General features: G+C 37.9%; 1 protein-coding gene across 1 annotated transcript in view; it reads left to right on the forward strand.

The window, feature by feature from the left end:
* LOC122793068 overlaps positions 1 to 18697 on the forward strand; it is a 970692-nt gene that overhangs the window by 860325 nt on the left and 91670 nt on the right. The window contains exons 30-31 of the mRNA XM_044060776.1: positions 8214 to 8280; positions 11800 to 11972. Of these exons, the coding sequence (XP_043916711.1) occupies positions 8214 to 8280; positions 11800 to 11972 (240 nt within the window). The remainder of the gene's footprint in view (positions 1 to 8213; positions 8281 to 11799; positions 11973 to 18697) is intronic.

Raw genomic sequence — 18697 nt, forward strand, 5'->3', positions numbered from 1 at the left:
TTTATGAGTTCCATTATGATCCTCTCCATGGCTTTGCAGATAAGGCTTGTCAAGCTAATGGGACGGTAATTTCCAGGGTCGGTGGAGGCACCGCCCTTGTGAAGTGGGACCACAGTCGCCGTGCGCCAGTCCTTGGGTACGTATCCTGAGGTGAGGCTAAGATTAAACAGCTGTCCTAACTGCGGGTTTAATTCCTCATTGAGTTCATGGAGCACACAGCCGGGGACACCATCCGGTCCCATGGATGCTGTGTTTTTTGCTTTGGAGAGAGCAGTTCTCACCTGGGCGTTGGAGATGTTTGGGGGGCTACAATCCTCTGGTATAGCTATCTCTCCTTTTGGGGAGGGGGGAGAAGTTTGCACTGAACCTGTCAGCCAGTATGTTGGCAATGTGTGTAGGTTCAGTAATCTTCACATCATTTTGAACTAATTCTGAGCATATCTGGGAGTTTCCTCCTAGGTTTCTAACATAGCTAAAGAAGGCCTTATGATTGTCTTTTGAATCCTTGGCGATTTTTCTCTCAAAATTTGCCTTGGATGATTTTATGAGAGCTCTTAGTTTTTACTTATAATGATCAAAGGTGTCTTACCTTTCAAGGATTTTGCTCTATCTTGTAGTAGCTTCCTCCTTTTGTTGTAGAGCTTGTTTATGGCTGGGGTCCACCAGACTGGACGCTTGCCTTTGGTACAAAGAGTCTTAGTTTTGTTTGGGATTGCCTGATCCATGCAGTCCTGTAGGTGCTGGTAGAAGGCATTTGTAAGTGATTCAGCGGTTTGAGTAATGTTTACCACTGGCTCGGGGGCCTTAAAGGAGACCACACTAGTTTTTAGAAGTGTGAAGTCGGCTTTTGAGAAGTTTTTCACTGTGGTCTTTTTTATTTCAGGTGGGGGCGGGATGAGGACCTCCAGCAAGATTAGTTTATGATCTGATCTCACCAGCGAGGGGTATACTTCCGGTGTTGAACATTGTGATCCCATGTTCGTGATGATGAGATCAAGTATGTTTTCTCCTCTTGTGTCTGTCACAGGCTTTCCTACTGAACTCTTGTCTGCCTTTTTGACTCAACCTCTACAGCCATTGTTGAAGTTAGTTTGATCCAGAATTCAGGATACTACTGAATTTTTAAAAATCATATCAGATTCTTAACTGGACCCAGGTTGGCTATTGTGTAACCTAGATGTTATGGCCCTATACAATAGCATCCTTCATTGGGCCGGATTAGAAGCCATTAAATATTGGTTGGACAAAGCAGATATCTATCTCCCTGGTTTCAACACTTTACTGATATGCATGGCTGAACATGTTTTAATGAAAAATGTCCTTTATTTTCAAGGGGACTGTTATTAGCAAGTACAAGGGACAGTTATGGGAGCTTCTTTTGCCCCCATTTATGCCTTGTTCATGCGTTTTTTGGAAGACCATCTTATTTATGATAGTTCACACAACATCTTCCTGGCAGAAATGAATATCTGGAGAATATATCTGGATGACTGTTGGATGATATGGCAGGCAGAGGAAGCATATGCTTTGGAATTTATTCAATACCTCAATGATAATAAATGGGGCATTGAATTTGCACTTAATATGGATTCCCAACAAATAAACGTTTTGGATGTTGCGATAACTAGAAATGCCGACAATACATTATCTTCACAGGTTTTTTGTAAACATCCACAGTATAATAATTTATTACCTGCAATCAGCCTACATCCACGTCACATTATCAAAAATATACCTAAATCACAATATTTACGAATCAAACGAATCTGCTCCACAGAGGATAGTTATGAACATTTTCAGGAGGATCTCATACATAGATTTCGTACTAGGGGTTACCAATATAACAACATTATATCTGCCATGGGCAGCAGGTCAGAACAGGTCAGAATTACTGGAATACTGGGACAAAACCCATAGTGATGAGAATGTCATAAGATTTGTGACCACCTATGGAAGAAACATCAGTATTGTTAGGGACATTATAAACTACAATCGGGACATTGTATTAGGTAATTACCAGCTTTCCAGTATTCGTACACCCAAATGTCCGTTTTCGTATCAGAGAGGGTGCACCCTGGGTTCATATTTTAATCATTACAAACAGGGTAGTACGGCTAAACATTTGGACCATCAATTAACTTTAACTGGGGATGAATTAATTGGATCTTTCCCCTGTGGACACTGTTCCCTTTGTAGATACATGCTAAAATCTAAACAATTCTCAAGTAAGAACTCTAGCAAGGTTTATGATGTAAAATGTTTTGCCAGTTGTGAAACGGATTGGTTAATTTACTTGGTTACATGCTCTTGTTCCTTTTTTTATGTAGGACAAACCTCACGACCACTATGCATCCATATGTCTGAACATCTAAGTGAAATTTTAATATACGGACCTCAAATGCTTTATATAAGCATGTTCTTACTCACAGTACAGTCAGCTTTCATTTTATGATTATTGATAAGATTCAGGGGGACAGGACAAATAAATTGGGGTGGCATGCTTCGTTGAACAAGAAAGAAAAAAGTTGGATCATCAGACTGTGGGGATTGTTTTCTCCAGGTCTTAATGACCGCTTATAATTCTGTTTTGGGAGTTACAGCCCTTTGGTTGATGTTGCTTTAAATGATAATTAGTCAAGATATAAATAATAGCACTTGATTATTTTGTGTGTGTCACTGAGGAAGGCAGAGTTGCCAAAACCGGATTCCTTGCACTATGTTGCTATTGTTGCCACAATAATGTGTTTTCTTAAAAATAAATGATTCCTTGTACTATGTTGCTGGTGTTGCCACAATAAATAGTGTGTTTTCTTACTCTTATGCTGCTGGCCTCTTTTTGAATTTGATTGCAGTTTTTTGGCCTTGTGCGCCTGCTGTACCTGTGAGGGTTGCTCTTGGATTTGTTCACAAGAGAGCTTAGAAAGCATCAACGGGATCTTATTGTTGAAAGGTATCAGTCAGGAGAAGGGTACAAAAAAATTTCCACAGCATTGCATACACCATGGAAATCAGTGAAGACAGTCATCAAAAAGTGGAGAAAATAAAGGACAACAGTGCTGTTGCAAAGAACTGGACGTCCCTCCAAAACTGATGAAAACACAAGACAAAAACTGATAGGGGAAGAGACCTACAGCAACACTGAATGAGCTGCAGGAATTTCTGGCAATTACTGGTTGGTACTACATGTGACAGCAATCTCCCTTATTCTTCATATGTCTGGACTATGGGGTAGGGTTGCAAAATGAAAACCTTTTCTTACTCAGAAAAACATCCAGGCCTGGCTAAAATTTACAAAAACAATACATCAAGTCTCCCAAAAACATGTGGGAAAATGTGTTATGGTCTAATGAGGCTAAGGTTGAACTTTTTGACCACAATTCCAAAAGGTACATTTGGTGCAAAAACAACACTTCACATCACCAAAAGAACACCATCCCCTTGGTGAAGCATGGTGGTGGCAGTATCATGCTTTGGGGTTGCTTTTCTTCAACTGGAACTGGAACTTTAGTCAAGGTGGAGGGAATTATGAACAGATCCAAATACCAGTCACTTTTGGCCCAAAATCTTCAGGAGTCTGCTAGAAAGCTGAAGATGAAGAGGAATTTTCACCTTTCAACATGACAATGACCCCAAGCATACATCCAAATCAAAAAAAGGAATGACTTCACCAGAAGAAAATTAAAGTTTTGGAATGGCCCAGCCAGAGCCTAGACCTAAATCCAATAGAAAATCTGTGGGGTGACCTGAAGAGGGCTGAGCACAAGAGATGCCCTTACAATCTGACAGATTTGGAGCAGTTTTGCAAGGAAGACTGGGCAAATATTGCCAAGTCAAGATGTGCCATGCTGATAGACTGCTACCCAAGAAGACTGAATTCTGTAATTAAATCAAAAGGTGCTTCAACAAAGTATTAGTTTAAGGGGGCTCTATATCACATGGTCGAAAGCTAATAATAATGAACGACCACAACTTCGAAAACACCGGAACTCAAAGTTGTTATTGTGGGGTCGCACTACAGTGTAGATAGGGGTATTTGCCTTTTCCTCACTGTAGTGTGATCTCGGAGTTGGTATATATATTTAGCAGGGGGGGTTAGTGGGAGGGAGTTCCAGTGTTTTTGAAGTTGTGATCGTTCGCTATTATTAGCTTTCAACCACGTGTTATAGACCCGTTTAAGGGTATGCACACTTATGCAACCATCTTATTGTACATTTTTAATTTTTTATATTTTTCTCCCCTAAAAGATCTGTTTGTTTTTCAATTGAATTGTAGAGGTTATAGGTCACATTAAAGGTGGGAGAAGTTTTGAAATGATTTATTGTGGTCTCATTTTTTTATATCACTAAATTTGGCATTTTAACAGGGGTGTGTACACTTTTAATATAAACTGTATACATGTAGGCATATATATACAAATTCTGAGGAGGTTGCACAACTTGAAGGAAAGGAAAAATATATAAAACAAAAAAAATCACTTTGTCCTTTTTCTTCAAGTTTCACTAAAGCAAAACACCTGTGCCAAAGCCAATTGCGACATACTGAAAGGCTAACAGCATGATTCATGTGATCTCCTGCCTGAGATATTTGTGATTCACGAAGACAGAAGATCAATATTAGGGCTCCCTAAGAAAAGGATATGAAAGGTCATATGGAAAAAAATTATAAAATGTCAAAACAATAAAATGAATACTATACAGACTCATGTAAGACTACAAAATGTCTGTAGAAGTAAAGTGAGGAATTATTACTTTACAAAAAATGGTTGTTGTTACTTGAAATAAACTCTAGCCAAGATTCGGAAGCCAAAAAGATTCGGAAGCTAAATGAATTCCATAGGGTACATGAAAGGTACATGAAAGGCATGATTGAAGGTCCTGGATACAGGGACAACTTTTAGCCAGGGTTAAGGTAGTAGCTGTTGGAGCTTAGCATAGTGAAAAGAGAACTGAATGAGGGCCTTTCTGGCATCTGTTCTCAGCATCATTAACACAAAGTTCATGTATATGATGTTTTTAGTTTAGGAATGCGTAAACTACACTCGCCTCTGTATGAAACATGCCTATAGGTCATAGTGCTAAGAGAATGAGAATGACTTGTGGTAAGTACTGGTTAATGTGAGGACATGAATAGATGGATCCCCCCTTCTGGAAATAATTTAGTGTGTTTTCTCCATCCTAGTGCAGCTCAGATGTTCTAAAAAGGTCAGAGCTGGTGGGAACTGTGGTTTGATACTTTTAGACTTCAGCAGAAGTGTCAATTTGATGTTTAAGTGGATGAAAAAATGCCAAAAAAATTTTTGCAAAAAGCTACAGCTGGTGTCTACAAGTGGACCTTGGCAGGAAGTGTCCTTTGAAGCTGAGTGCATTTCTGAGAGATCATTGTGCTGTCCCACTCAGATTTAGCTGGTGATGGCCATTTTGGTCAAAACTAATGGCATAGTCTTTATTGTGTTGATATGCTGCTCATTAAAATAGCTGAGATAGAACAGACAGTGTCAAGTCATTATGACCAACTGATGGAACTGGTTGACAAACTTGGGAATTTCTCTTAGTGCCACACTGCCATGGAAGCCCATTGGTATTTGGTGGAGAATAGGCAGATCAATGCAGAAGGCAATGCAAAGAGAAAGAACCAGATTGTAGAGTATTCCTTGCTGAACAGGCAGATGTTCCAGTGGAAGTGCACCGTAGGGTAGATGTCCCATTGGAAGTGCACCACAGGGTGCTGGACAGGACCATGGAGCACTTAAATGCTTATGACTGGGAGGTGGACTTTGCCCCATTCTCCCTGCATTCCAGTTCAGTTTTGCTAAGTATATACTTTTAGAAATGGTCCATTTCAGGAGATGGGGACATTTATTGAGAAGATGTATTTTGGCATGCTGAGTTGGTCTTGGTATATAGGTTTACTGAGAGAAATGGGCTTTGTTTGGTATGAAGGGCATCAGAAACCTGTAGGTAAGCAGATGTCTTCTGGAGAGGCTACAGCAAATAAGCCTGAGGTAGTAAATTGACTCCAAGAGTCAAGGGGTCGGAACTTATTAGATAAGATGGGAATACGTATTATGCACAGAATACTTAGAAAATATAAGAAAATCTAAAAGAATAAACATAGATTAAGGTGGGAGACAGAGCAAGGTTGCTACAACTTGAAGAGTCATTGAGATGACCTGCTGCACTTTACTAATAATACCACAAAGTCATGGTGCTATGGAGTTTTTGACGAGTTTAAAATTCTTTCATCCCTCATCTAGAATTGTTAGAATGTTTCCAGGGCAGGACAGCGGGTATTGGAGGTGTAGCAACCAGTACTGATTGACTGAATATTTATCTTCTGGGATTTTGTAACATTAGATCAAGTTAAGAAGGATTGTCATGATATACGTGTTAGGATGTTTGATGGTCCAGTTACCCTCTCACCTGCTTTATTTCTATATTTTTTCCTTTATTTGTCCTACAATGTTGCAAACCTGGCATGACAGGGCTTCCACTTAATCTCCTTTACTCCCAGAGTATTTATTCTGAGTTTGCTGGTGCTAGTTGTGACCTTAGACATCCATGGGCTAAGCATGTCTTTGCATCTTTCTGGGTAAGGGATTTTTCTGATGTAACCTACCCACTTTCCCCCCCTTCCCCTACAGATTTAATGGTATGCCTGAAGGACGAGCATACAAAGGAAACTTGCTGCATATCATTCCACAGTTCAGCCATGTCTCCACCCTTTACCCACTTGCGATGCACACCTATTAATGGGTTGTCCACAACCTCCACTAGAGATTGAAATAGGTATGAACATAGATCTTCCCTCCCACCTTGGGATGATAATGGCCATCCCTTCCTCCTGCACTATCAGTCACCATAGCCTCTAATCAAACCCAGGTTGGTTGGGCCATAGTCTGGGCTTTATCTATTCATGTCACTGGAGTGGCCATCTACTTTATTCTTGCTATCCTTGTTGGGTAGAAACAATGGCCTAGGTAGGATTCTCATAGCTTATCTATTGATGCTTACAGCAAAAAGGCAATAACAAAGATAAGAAAAACCCTAATCTGCCATCAATTTTTGACAGTTGTAGAGCTCTATGATCTTGAATTGAAGTTGTCACTTGATGAGGTCAGAACAAAACTACATGATAGATGGGCTACTTGGATTTCTTGCATTAAAATGAGTACTGAAAGGTGAAGTTTCACTTACACTTAGCTTTTTTCTTTATTATTTTTATTTCTCTGTTTTACAATATCTATATGTGGCTGGATGCTGGGGTCTTTTTAGACCTATTAGTAAGCTCTAATTGATTTATTAATGTCATATTTTGAATTTGACAGAACTGCTCCATGTGGCTGCATTCTTTGTTGTATGTTTTTTTTCTTGTATGTTATTAATGGAATTATAATAAATTTTAATAAAATCGTATTGCTGAAAAATTGCTGTTTGATTTCTAACTAGAACGTGCCTTAGCCCTGCTCTACTTGTTCTGTTGATCTAGAAAATGATCATGCAAAGGTGTGTGTGTGTGCATGTGTTTGTGTGTGCATGTGTGTGTGTGTGTGTGTGTGTGCGTGTGTGTGAGTGCGTGTGTGTGTGCGTCCGTGTGTATGTGTGTGTGTGTGTGTGTGTGTGTGTGTGCGTGCGTGTGTGTGCGTGTGTGCGTGTGTGTGTGTGCGTGTGTGTGCGTGTGTGCGGGTGCATGTGTATGCGTGTGTGTGTGTGTGCGTGTGCGTGTGTGTGTGTGTGTGTGTGTGTGTGTGTGTGTGTGTGTGTGTGTGTGTGTGTGTGTGCTGCTCATGCTCATTGGGGAGACCACTTTCTGTGAATATAAACACTGTGTTTAGTGCACATGATTCACAGCACAAAATCTCATCAGAACAGCCATACTGTGTTAGTGCTTTTAGTATGAGAGACTAAGTATGTTGTTTCCCTATTGCATCCGAATGCAAGTACCTCAGTATTAGTGCTGTTTCAAATCTTCTAACAGCAATATTTCCACCCAGTAAATAAAATCAAAACAAACATAAAACTTGCTGACCAGTGTTTTTGTTTAAACAGGCAGGTCATGGTGTTTGTTCCTGCTCGTGTAGAAGACCTATTTCACTGTCATTTACTGGCATCATGCCTCCAAGGTTTGCCACTATCATGAAAAGCCAAGTACTTTAGTCTAGCCAGATAAAAAAGTAATTATTTATTTTCTAAACATTTTTTCTTCTTTTTCATCAGGTCTTGTTGAAGGGGATTCTCATCAGATGGTCTCACAGCTTACATCACAGGATATTTCAACAAAGCTGTAAGTTTTATTCAAAGCCATGCTGGGTGGTCTGAAGTTCCAGCAAATTCTTGGCCAGAGAACTGCATTTCTGAATGTTTGTAATGTGTCATGCCTTGTAGAAAGCTACAGTAGTGATGTGTGAGCAACATACTGTGGATCCAGAATACCTCTGATAAAGGGAATTCCTGTACTGGACACTGAATATGTAGCGTAATGGGGAATGATAAAAACAAGTAGCAATTGTTGATAGCACTAGGGTTTTGTAAACATGCTTCTACTGTGGGATTTATGGTGGAGGGTGGAATTTATAATTAAATATTCATATTTTTGTAGAATATTTTACTTTTCCATGCATTCCCATTGGCCTTCTTCACCTGTGCAAATTACCAAAACCCCAGAACATTACAAACACAAAAGTTTGTAAAAGGAAACATTTCTTTTATGATCTCTTATTGAAAACCTTACCACTAACTTTGATTTCTTTAAATACTGGAAGTGTTATGGTTAGGGTTTTTCTAAGGTAAAGTGTAGAGTTAGGTAAAGCGCACATTAGTAAGGATGGGTATGAGACAACCTATATTTTCAGCATGTTCTGAGATGTGTATGTCCCTTTCAGCCTCCTTGGTCTCCTTTTTGTCTCCTGAGTTGCTGTACTGAGTCACTGAAAGAACATATTCCATACAGACAATTATGTAAAAAGGCTTATTTTTTATTTATAAAGCAAACTCTTTTAACCTGTTTACCAAACTCATGTAAGAAAACTTCATAAGAATATCTTTAGACCATTTTGTGAACTTATGTAAAAATAAAAATAGTCTCATCTACTCCCAGCACATTATGCAGCGCATAATGAACAATACTCTTGCTTAGCTACACACATACTAGTCTGGTGTTTAAATATGGTCTTACTCTGTTATTGTCTCTCTGTTTATATACATATATATATATATATATATATATATATATATATATATATATATATATATATATATATATATATATATATGGACTAATTTCTCACATGTTATTGTTCTGAACCTGTTTCTTTTGTTAACGGTTTCTGTGGAAAAAGTTAATTATGATCAGTAACTGAATGAATAATACTGCTTCTGCCAAGCTAAGTCCTATTTTAAGTTTTATCCTTGTCTCATCTGATATAACCCATAGCTTATCATGAATTTTAATGATGATATTTAGCATCTATAACATTTTGAGATTTATATTCTGTACCACTTATACATTTATATGACTGCTACAGATGCTACAGCATGCACACCTTCCATCTTGTGTATTTTGTTTTTGTCGGCATTGACATCAACCCATGTGCAATTTCACTAGAATAAAAGTATCATGCTTATTATTTCATTGAATAGTCACTTTACTGGCAATACATTCAGCCAAATCTTGCTGCAGTTGCGTGACACACTGTGTAGTTAGTTTTGATAGGATTACATTCTGTAAAGCCTTTGCTAGTATATGTAAAACTTCCTTTATACAATAATTGTTTGCTTGTATATTTTTTATGCCAGCAACATACAAAGTGGCCTTTTAATGTTCTAGTTCCCCCACAGATATGGCCTCATTCTGACAGTCTGTGAAACTCTGCCACATAATCAGATACTGTTTTCTCTTCTTTGGTTTCATGACTAAAAGATATATTACTTTGTAATTATTGGTGAATTTGGATTCAATGGTCTTGAAAAGCTATACAGTTACTCAAGGAAACCGAGATGGATGGTGCAGTGGTGCAGTGATAGCGTTGTCACCGCAAAGCAAGAGGTTCTCTTGTTTGATTCTTGGCTGGAGTGCTTTCTGTGCGGAGTCTGCATGTCCTCCCTGCATTCACATGGGTTTCCTCCGGGTGCTCCAGTTTCCTCCCACATTCATCCAGAGCGTTTCTCTCTGGGCCTCCTCTGAAAATTGGCTTTGTTCCAAATCGGACTTTCCCGGTAAACAAATAATAAATAAAGATGTGGCTTTTTCTGATTATAACAACAGAGCAACAGCCCATATATTTCAAGGTCTCTCTTGTTAGCAATATTGAAATGTCCTCCCTACTGCTTTACAGCCCTACTCTCTTAACATAAGGTGACTACCTTCAAACACAGTGGGGAAACACTGACAGAGACCATGCTATCTGCTATACCCAAACACTGCTCACACAATTCACCTTAATTCAAAGACTGCTCTTGGACAGAAATGACTTATTTTTTATTCAAAAATGGCATCTATACAGAATATTGGTTAAACATAATAGCATGTTACTATAAGTTACTTGACACAGATCACTTCCCAAATATCAGTATGTAACTATGGCTTGCAAATATTATTTTCAGTGTGAAAAATGAATTGTAAATTGCTTTTTATTGTGTAAATAGCTCAGTCCGGCTGCACGATGCCAGGGCGCTTTTATGGGCTAAGCTTGTGAAGGCTCCAGGGCCATTAGCCTAGTACACACCTATGAACCTAGGAACCTATTTAAGAAAGCACACCTTGAATACGCCAGTTGTTTTCCTATATCTGATAAATAGCTTCTTAAAAGGGAAAAAGTTAATTTTTGTACTATTTAGTCAAATGTACCGCTCACTTAATATAAACTGCCTTTCCTGTGAGTTTCCCTCTGTCAGAAACTGCCTTCCTATTAAATTGGCTACATCAGATCAATTACATCATTCATCTAAGCACTTGCACTATGTCAAATTAATTTGTTTCTTAAATTCAATTGGCATAAATCATTTCCCCAGTTTACTAAAATGCATTTTGTTACACCAAACCTTATTTTTAATTGTCTCTGTCATCACTGAAATTGTAGTTGTATGACCATGCTGATGATATTACAAGGTTTTCTCTTACATCCACTGTGCCTTTTACAATTAATTTATTTTACTCCCACCAACTGCCCAATATGGGGTTTCTCATGTCTTCTCTACCTGCTAAAATAAATAATAAATACGTAGTTAAATAAATAAATGCAGAGATAGATAGATAGACAGACAGATAGGCAGATAAATAGATAGACAGACAGATAGATAGCTATTAGAATATTGATGGGTCATCATGGCTTAAAAGTTATGCTTTGCCCAAAGCAGTGAGATAGACTAGTCAGTTGATGCATCTATTATGAAATTCAAATTAAATGCAGAAAAGTGAAGCCCTCCTCAAAGCTTTCTAGCCATCTCTGTGATCATTAATCCATCCTTAGTCATTTGTCAGGTGCTGTAGTAGGTTCAGCTTTTGCATGATACTTCAGTTTACTGTTTGTGACATAAACTCTGTATTAACTCATGATATTTGTTGCTAAAACCAGTGTGTTATAAGGCTGGGAATCCCTAGGTGTCTGTCATGCTGGGCAGTTAGTTTTGGTTTGTTCTTCACTGCTGCAATATCACACACCTGGTGTAATATTATATACAGCAAGCATATTGTAATACCATTTTACTTGATATTGTGACAATTTTAAAAGAGTAGAATTTTTTTTCTGTAATAATGGCCTCACCAAATCAAAGGATTAAAATGACTCTTGTTATTGTGGCCTAGGAAAACAGGAACTGCAGATCTTGAATGTGAACTCATATGCAGGGGCATTAGCCGTGCTTCCGGAAAGGGTCCTCAGCTTGCTGTGAAGGGAACTGCAGTTTCATCAAGTGAAAGTACCAGCACACAGCTGCACCATGTAACAGAGGAAGGGCAGCCTGAGCGAAATTCATGGAGTAAGTTGTTTCTGTAGATTATGTCCCATTTCTATTCCCCATACTGAATGTCTTACTACTCTAGCGATTCTCGTTCTGCGGACAGTGTTTTAGTTATGTACTTAGATTTTGTTAACGCTTTGAATGTGATAACAAGAGAAAAAGGAGAAGAAAGGAGAGTATGGGAAAAGAAGAAACAAGGGAAATAAAAAGCAAAAGTGGAAGGGAAAGAAATGTATAAATGTCAGTATATTTGAAGCACCTGCTACTAGAATTTAGAGTTCTGCTTTACTTGACTGAGGCATAACTGAATTAGTCACACAATTAAAAAGCACAACTGATAAAATAAACAAATTAAGTGCAATATATGTTTTTGATACCCTGACCTCATGTAAATGGGAAAAAAGGGGTCGAGTATGGATGGATGGATGGATTTTTTTGTAGAGCCATGTCCCACTCTATCCCCCTTCCTTGCCTTGAAGGAATGGAAAGATATATAAATATTTATGTGTGTGTGTGTGTGTGTGTGTGTGTGTGTGTGTGTGTGTGTGTGTGTGTGTGTGTGTGTGTGTATGTGTGTGTGTGTGTGTGTGTGTGTGTGTGTGTGTGTGTGTGTGTGTGTGTGTGTGTGTGTGTGTGTGTGTGTGTGTGTGTAAAAATACACCCAAAGCTGAAGGTAACTGCAATAAATGCAGTCGGTCCACTTAGGTAAAAATCCAAAACTTTTAATCCAGATAGGTGAGCACTTTTGCAGTGATCAACATTGCTTCATCAGACAAGTTAAATTCAAACAAACACCCTATAACATATATATATATATATATATATATATATATATATATATATATATAAAAAAATGACAAAATTTAAAACAGCTAATCTGGTCAAGGACAAATTAAGCATGAGCCTTCCCATCATCACATTTAAAGATGTCCTTACCTACAAGTGCAAATGCATAAAAATACATTATTACAAAAATGTATTTAACATTCAAACTACAATAACATACTAACAATGCAAAAACATTATAAAACTTTTTAGATTTCAGTGCCGGTTTCAGGGGAACAGAATAATGCAGGCCCAGCTGGATACCGTCTTCTCAAAAAACCTTCCCTCAGATTCCTCAACTCCATTTGATACACCTCATCCTGACAACAGAGGTGAGATAGCCTCATTGCCTGTCCTCTCACAATGTTTCGGAAAATATGTTCCTTATGCATACTATCATGGCGTAGGAATGCTGGGCAATAACACTGCTTTCTATGCAACCTAGTACACCATCCTTTTTCAACTTTAAAGACTGTAACATCTAAAAAGTCTATACTAGTATCAGACTGATTTATAGTTAACTTCAAAAAGTCACATGTATTATTCATACTATGGTGGAAAAGGTTCAGACTTTCCTCATCTCCCTTCCAACCTAAAAAAAGGCCGTCCACAAATAGTCTATAAAATATGCTGTGAGGATCCATCAACAGATGCAACTGCTCACAGTCCACCATCAACAGTTTTTGGAGGAGAGGGTATCCAGCTCAAGAGTCTGACATGGCCTATATGCAAGTACAGAAGGAGAGAAGGGGTAAGGCTAAATCTTACTATTCTGAGAAAATAATAGTGCAGCACCAGGGGGATGGGCAAAGAGATTTCTCCAAGACCCATTTGGTCCTGCCTTATACTAAAGATGTGGATAAATTTACTGGAAATATACAGGATAATTGGCATATTCTTCTAGTGGATGAAGTAACCACTAATGTTGTGGGGAATAGACCACGCTTTATTTATAGAAACAAGCAGAATCTGAAACAAAAGTTGTGTTACCCCAGAAAGAGTAGGCAGGAAATTAATGTTTTGTATGGGACTTACAAGTGTGGGAACTGTGCATATTGTGTTTATGTGGATGAGTCCAGATTTTTTAAACATCCAGTGGCAGGACATTTGTGGAACTTAAGGTTTAGGGCAGACTGTAACACAATTAACGTGATATATGTTGCACACTGTAAGGTATGTTTCCAATTTTATGTTGGAAAGACCAATCGTCATCTTAGGGAAAGAATTAGGGATCATGTGTACTGTACTAGGAGAGGTCTAGAATACAGTGCTTTAGCGAAACATACGTTATCAACAAATGGGGAACATACTTTTTTGTTTCAAGTTCTGCATGCTCAGGAAGAAAATAGTAGGGTGGGTGATCTTATAAACCACACAGAATCCGTGGAACTTGAATGGATTCTGAGGCTGGGTGCACATAGGGTGCTGGGCCTGAATGATTCTGTCCCCCTGAAACTGGCGCTGAAATCTAGAAAGTTGAAATAAATACGTTTTATAATGTTTTTGCATTGTTAGTATGTTATTGTAGTTTGAATGTTAAATTAATTTTTAGTAATAATGTATTTTTATGCATTTGTACTTGTAGGTAAGGACATCTTTAAATGTGATGATGGGAAGGCTGATGCTTAATTTGTCCTTAGACCAGATTGGTTGTTTTAAATTTTGTCATATATATATATATATATATATATAGGGTGGTTATTATAGCAATAACCCACGCCTGGGTGTGGGTAATGCGGGATTTAACCACGGTTGGCGTGGTTTGGTCCCGAGGGCGAAGCCCAAGAGACCAAACAAAGACAACCGTGGTTAAATCCCGCATTACCCACACCCAGAAGTGGGTTATTGCTATTATACAATAACATTATTTAAGAAAAGAAATAATTACTTTTCTTAAATAATGGCATTGTATAATGCCTCTTTGCTGCCCTTCCGCAGCTGTCTGGTATTCCACGGCAGTTCTGATGTACTGCGCATGCCTCGCAGTACATCAGAGTTGGGCAAAAGCAACGGAGAACGCAAGATCTCCGTTGCTTTTTACTGTTTCGCTATGTTAAATGGGTTTAACATAGCGAGACAGCTTTAAAATAAGCAACAGAGATCTCCGTTACTTATTTTAAAGCTGTCTCGCTATGTTAAACCCATTTAATATAGCGAGACAGGTTTAAAGCAACGGAGATCGCAAGATCTCCGTTGCTTTTTACACACTGTGTCGCTATGTTAAAGGAGTTTAACATAGCGAGACAGCTTTAAAAAAAGCAACGGAGATCTGCGTTGCTTTTTTTAAACCTGTATCGCTATGTTAAATTTAACATAGCAAGACAGTGTTTTATACTAACGGAAAAAGTCCGGGCGACCGGACCTTTTTCCGTTAGTATATTGAGGGATTTACAATGGGCACGCTGGTTGGGCTGGCCAATCAGCGTGCACGTTTTAGAGGAAGAATTGTATAATTGAATTTAACTTGTCTGATGAAGCAATGTTGATCATTGCAAATGTGCTCACCTATCTGTATTAAAAGTTTTGGATTTTTACCTACGTGGACCAGCTGCATTTATTCCAGTTATCAGCTTTGGGTGTATTTTTACTTGTATTTGTGTCTACCTCGCTTTGGGCTTGTTTGGGAAGGAACTTTAAGATGTATGTATATATATATATATATATATATATATATATATATATATATATATATATAAAACTGCATACGTAGAAGACAAAATCCCAAAAAATGAAAGGATATAGTTATATTGTTTACATTTATTACAAACAATAGCGATCACAGTCTTACCATGGCTGTCAGAACAATACCGTGCAATCATAATTACTACAAATCTTTGATCAGTTACCTTTCTACCTAATGAAGAACAGGACAGAAGCACATTTTAGCATTTGTTAGTGTGTGGGCAAGATAGTCAGTGCATGCTTGTGAAATGTATGCAAAATATAAAGAAAATGTTACAGTTCCCATTATCAACATGAGATCGTTCAGATGGAGAAAAGAGGAAGGGGCTATTGACATGGATTTTATTTTCTGAGGGAGTTGAGAATCACTGACAAAAAGCTTCCTAGTCTTAAACAGTCAACTAAGTTAGAAGAGCATTGTAAAAAGGAAAGAGAAGAGAGAGATGTCTTTTCTTTTCAGTGTTTGTTTTTAAATAAGGTGTGGTTTATTGGAGACATTAGATGAGAACAAAAGCAGAGGATTAAGAGTTAAAGAAGTTAAACTGGACAGGGAAAGTATTAACTGGAGTTTGTTGTAGTGGGTCTGTATGTGGACTAAGAAAAACGTTTTTGTGTTTTAAGAAAAATAGGCAGTTTGCAGCACCTTTTGATGTTGCTTTTTCTCATATAACTTAACCTCTGTACTCACAGCATGCCCATCCTCCCTCTTTATTCATCCACTATCACCCTTTATTTTCCTCATATAACTACTCCCTCTCACTTCTACACTATTATTTAAATTCCTGATCTCTATTACACTATTCTTTGCCCTCCTTCTTGTTGTCTCACCTTCTATCAGGTTATAATATTCAGCCTCTTCAATTGACTTCTACAACTACACTCCTCCTACTGCACAATGTGAACTAATAATTATACATGCTGTCGAACCAAATGTCTACTTTTATATACTGTATATAACATATGACACTGCCATAGATGTAACTATATGTACTGTATGATGTACTGTCGTAATATAACTTTGTCTACCGTATGATATATATGACTCTACTTGTAATCTGCTATAATCATGTAGTAGATATCTTTATTATATTCTGTATAGTTTGTGTACTGTCTTATATGTGGAACTTTTCTCCCCGGGCCTCCACTGAAAATGGACACTTTTAGCCCAGTGGACCATCCTGGTAAACAAATGCAAATAAATAATAATAAATAAATAGATTCTATGCACACATAAGTTTACTTATTATAAATCCTTGAAGTGGTTACACGCCTATACCTTTTTCAGATGGCCAGTAAGTTTCTTCTCTGTTGAAGGTAGTGTAATCTGTTAGAAATGTGCGATTTCTGGGGATTATGTATTAATGTTTATTTCATGTCTGCGAGTTGAACTGCAGTTGTATCAAGATTAAAAAAAATGTGCAAATATATTCTTTAATATGAGTGCCAGAAAAGTTACTTTAATAAGGTAACCAGTTAAAATGTGACAACTCCTATAATAAAAATAGTTATATAAAAATGAATTTATAGTCTACCTCGAGGATTACAAAATCCAGATAATTACATTTATTCCTGACTGACATGGGAATGATTTGATATGCATTAAGAAAAGTGGGTTGTCTTGTGCTTATGAGAAATGTGATTTATGGGAGTAATGATATAATGTGATGGACTTTATAGCAGATTAAACAAGCAGACAAGCTTTTACTAGGGGCAGTTTTAGGGTTGTGTTCAAGCTTACAAAATCAAGAAATCCTGGACAACGGAGAAATAAAACTTTTCATCATCAGTTTAGTGACTAATGGGACGTTGAGCTTAATAACAATACAAGTGAAAATAAATTATTTTTAATATAATGAGAGAGACAGTTTGAGCAAATTCAGGGCAACAACAGCAGTTTGCCCTTGTCATTGTATGGAACAGTTACAAAAGCTTGGCTGAAGTCCCTGAATAATAATAACAAGTAATGGGGACTAATTCCACCTTCCCTTAGCCCTTAATGCAGTTGCTTTGGGAATGTTTGCCTTTTTTGTTTCAAGTAAGAAGACTAGGCTCCTAAGTGTTCTTTATGCATTAGTATGGCGGCTTAAGCACCCATTTCTAAACTCGAATTAGAGGTGCCTCGCAACAGTAGCAAGCTGTGATACATTCAACACTCATCTCTGTCTGTTTTGCATTTTTGATTGAACTTTGTAAAACAGAAGTGTTTCATGTGCTTTATATGACTCTATATATGACTGCAACTGCAGCAACTGACAGTTTTAGTAAGTGCAACAACTGCAACAAAATGCAGTCGTAATGGGAAGTTCTTGAAATTCTGTTTCCTGTGTGTATTGTAATTAGGCTGTAGTTGTAAAAGGCTGCAGTAGTCTAATCCACACTATAAGTAAGTAATTAGGTAAATCTATAAAATGAATAAATTAGAGAGTACAAGAGCAGGCCAGGTTTCCCTTTTAAACGGCTTAGTAAGAAACTGCACTGAATATTAGCATGCAAAACAAAACTACCCTGAGACTGCCATCTGCTGGTCCATTTCTTGCTTGCAACTTGGTTTCATAGGTTTGTACATACTTAGTAGGCTAACTGATCTGTAAGAACCATTGTCTTGCATTCCCATTGTAATTATTTTGCAATATGAATGTCCAAAGATATGCTGAAAAGTATGTGCTGGGGTAATTACTTGTTTCCCCGTCCATGAGGGGAGAGCCACTGCAGTGGTGCTAAATCATGGGGTGAATTTGCAGCTATCCATCAACTGACCAAATTATATTTGAATACAGTAAGAGTGAAAGGTGACTGCATAGACATGATATTTTCCATGATACATTAATATCCCTCCAGCATGTTCTGTTAATTTTGCAAAAGAGGTTGAAGTCCTTTGAGCGTGTGTTTATGGTACAAGAGAACTTGCAAATGTGGAGTAGATATGACAGAAAAGGGTCTGCTGATGCTTTATATTCAAGGCAGAGGTCGCCTCTCAATAGCATGTATCTTACAGAGAAAAGAGGCAAGACTATGAGTCAGTCTACATAGTTTTTATGCTTTAGACCTTTGTTTTTTAGTGAGAACGTGCTGTGGTCGTTCTAGTTGTGGCAGAGGTTTGGACTGGTACATACCCAAAGGGGCATTACACTCAATGATTAGTCTAATGAATGCTGAGTATGGTGGAACAGTTATGAGCCTGGCTCTGAATGCCATACCTTAGGCATAAGCAGCGTAATGAAAACGGACTTCCTTAC

This window comes from Protopterus annectens, chromosome 1.part0 (genome assembly GCF_019279795.1).
Source record: "Protopterus annectens isolate FY-2018-M chromosome 1.part0, PAN1.0, whole genome shotgun sequence".
NCBI classification, from domain to species: domain Eukaryota; kingdom Metazoa; phylum Chordata; order Ceratodontiformes; family Protopteridae; genus Protopterus; species Protopterus annectens.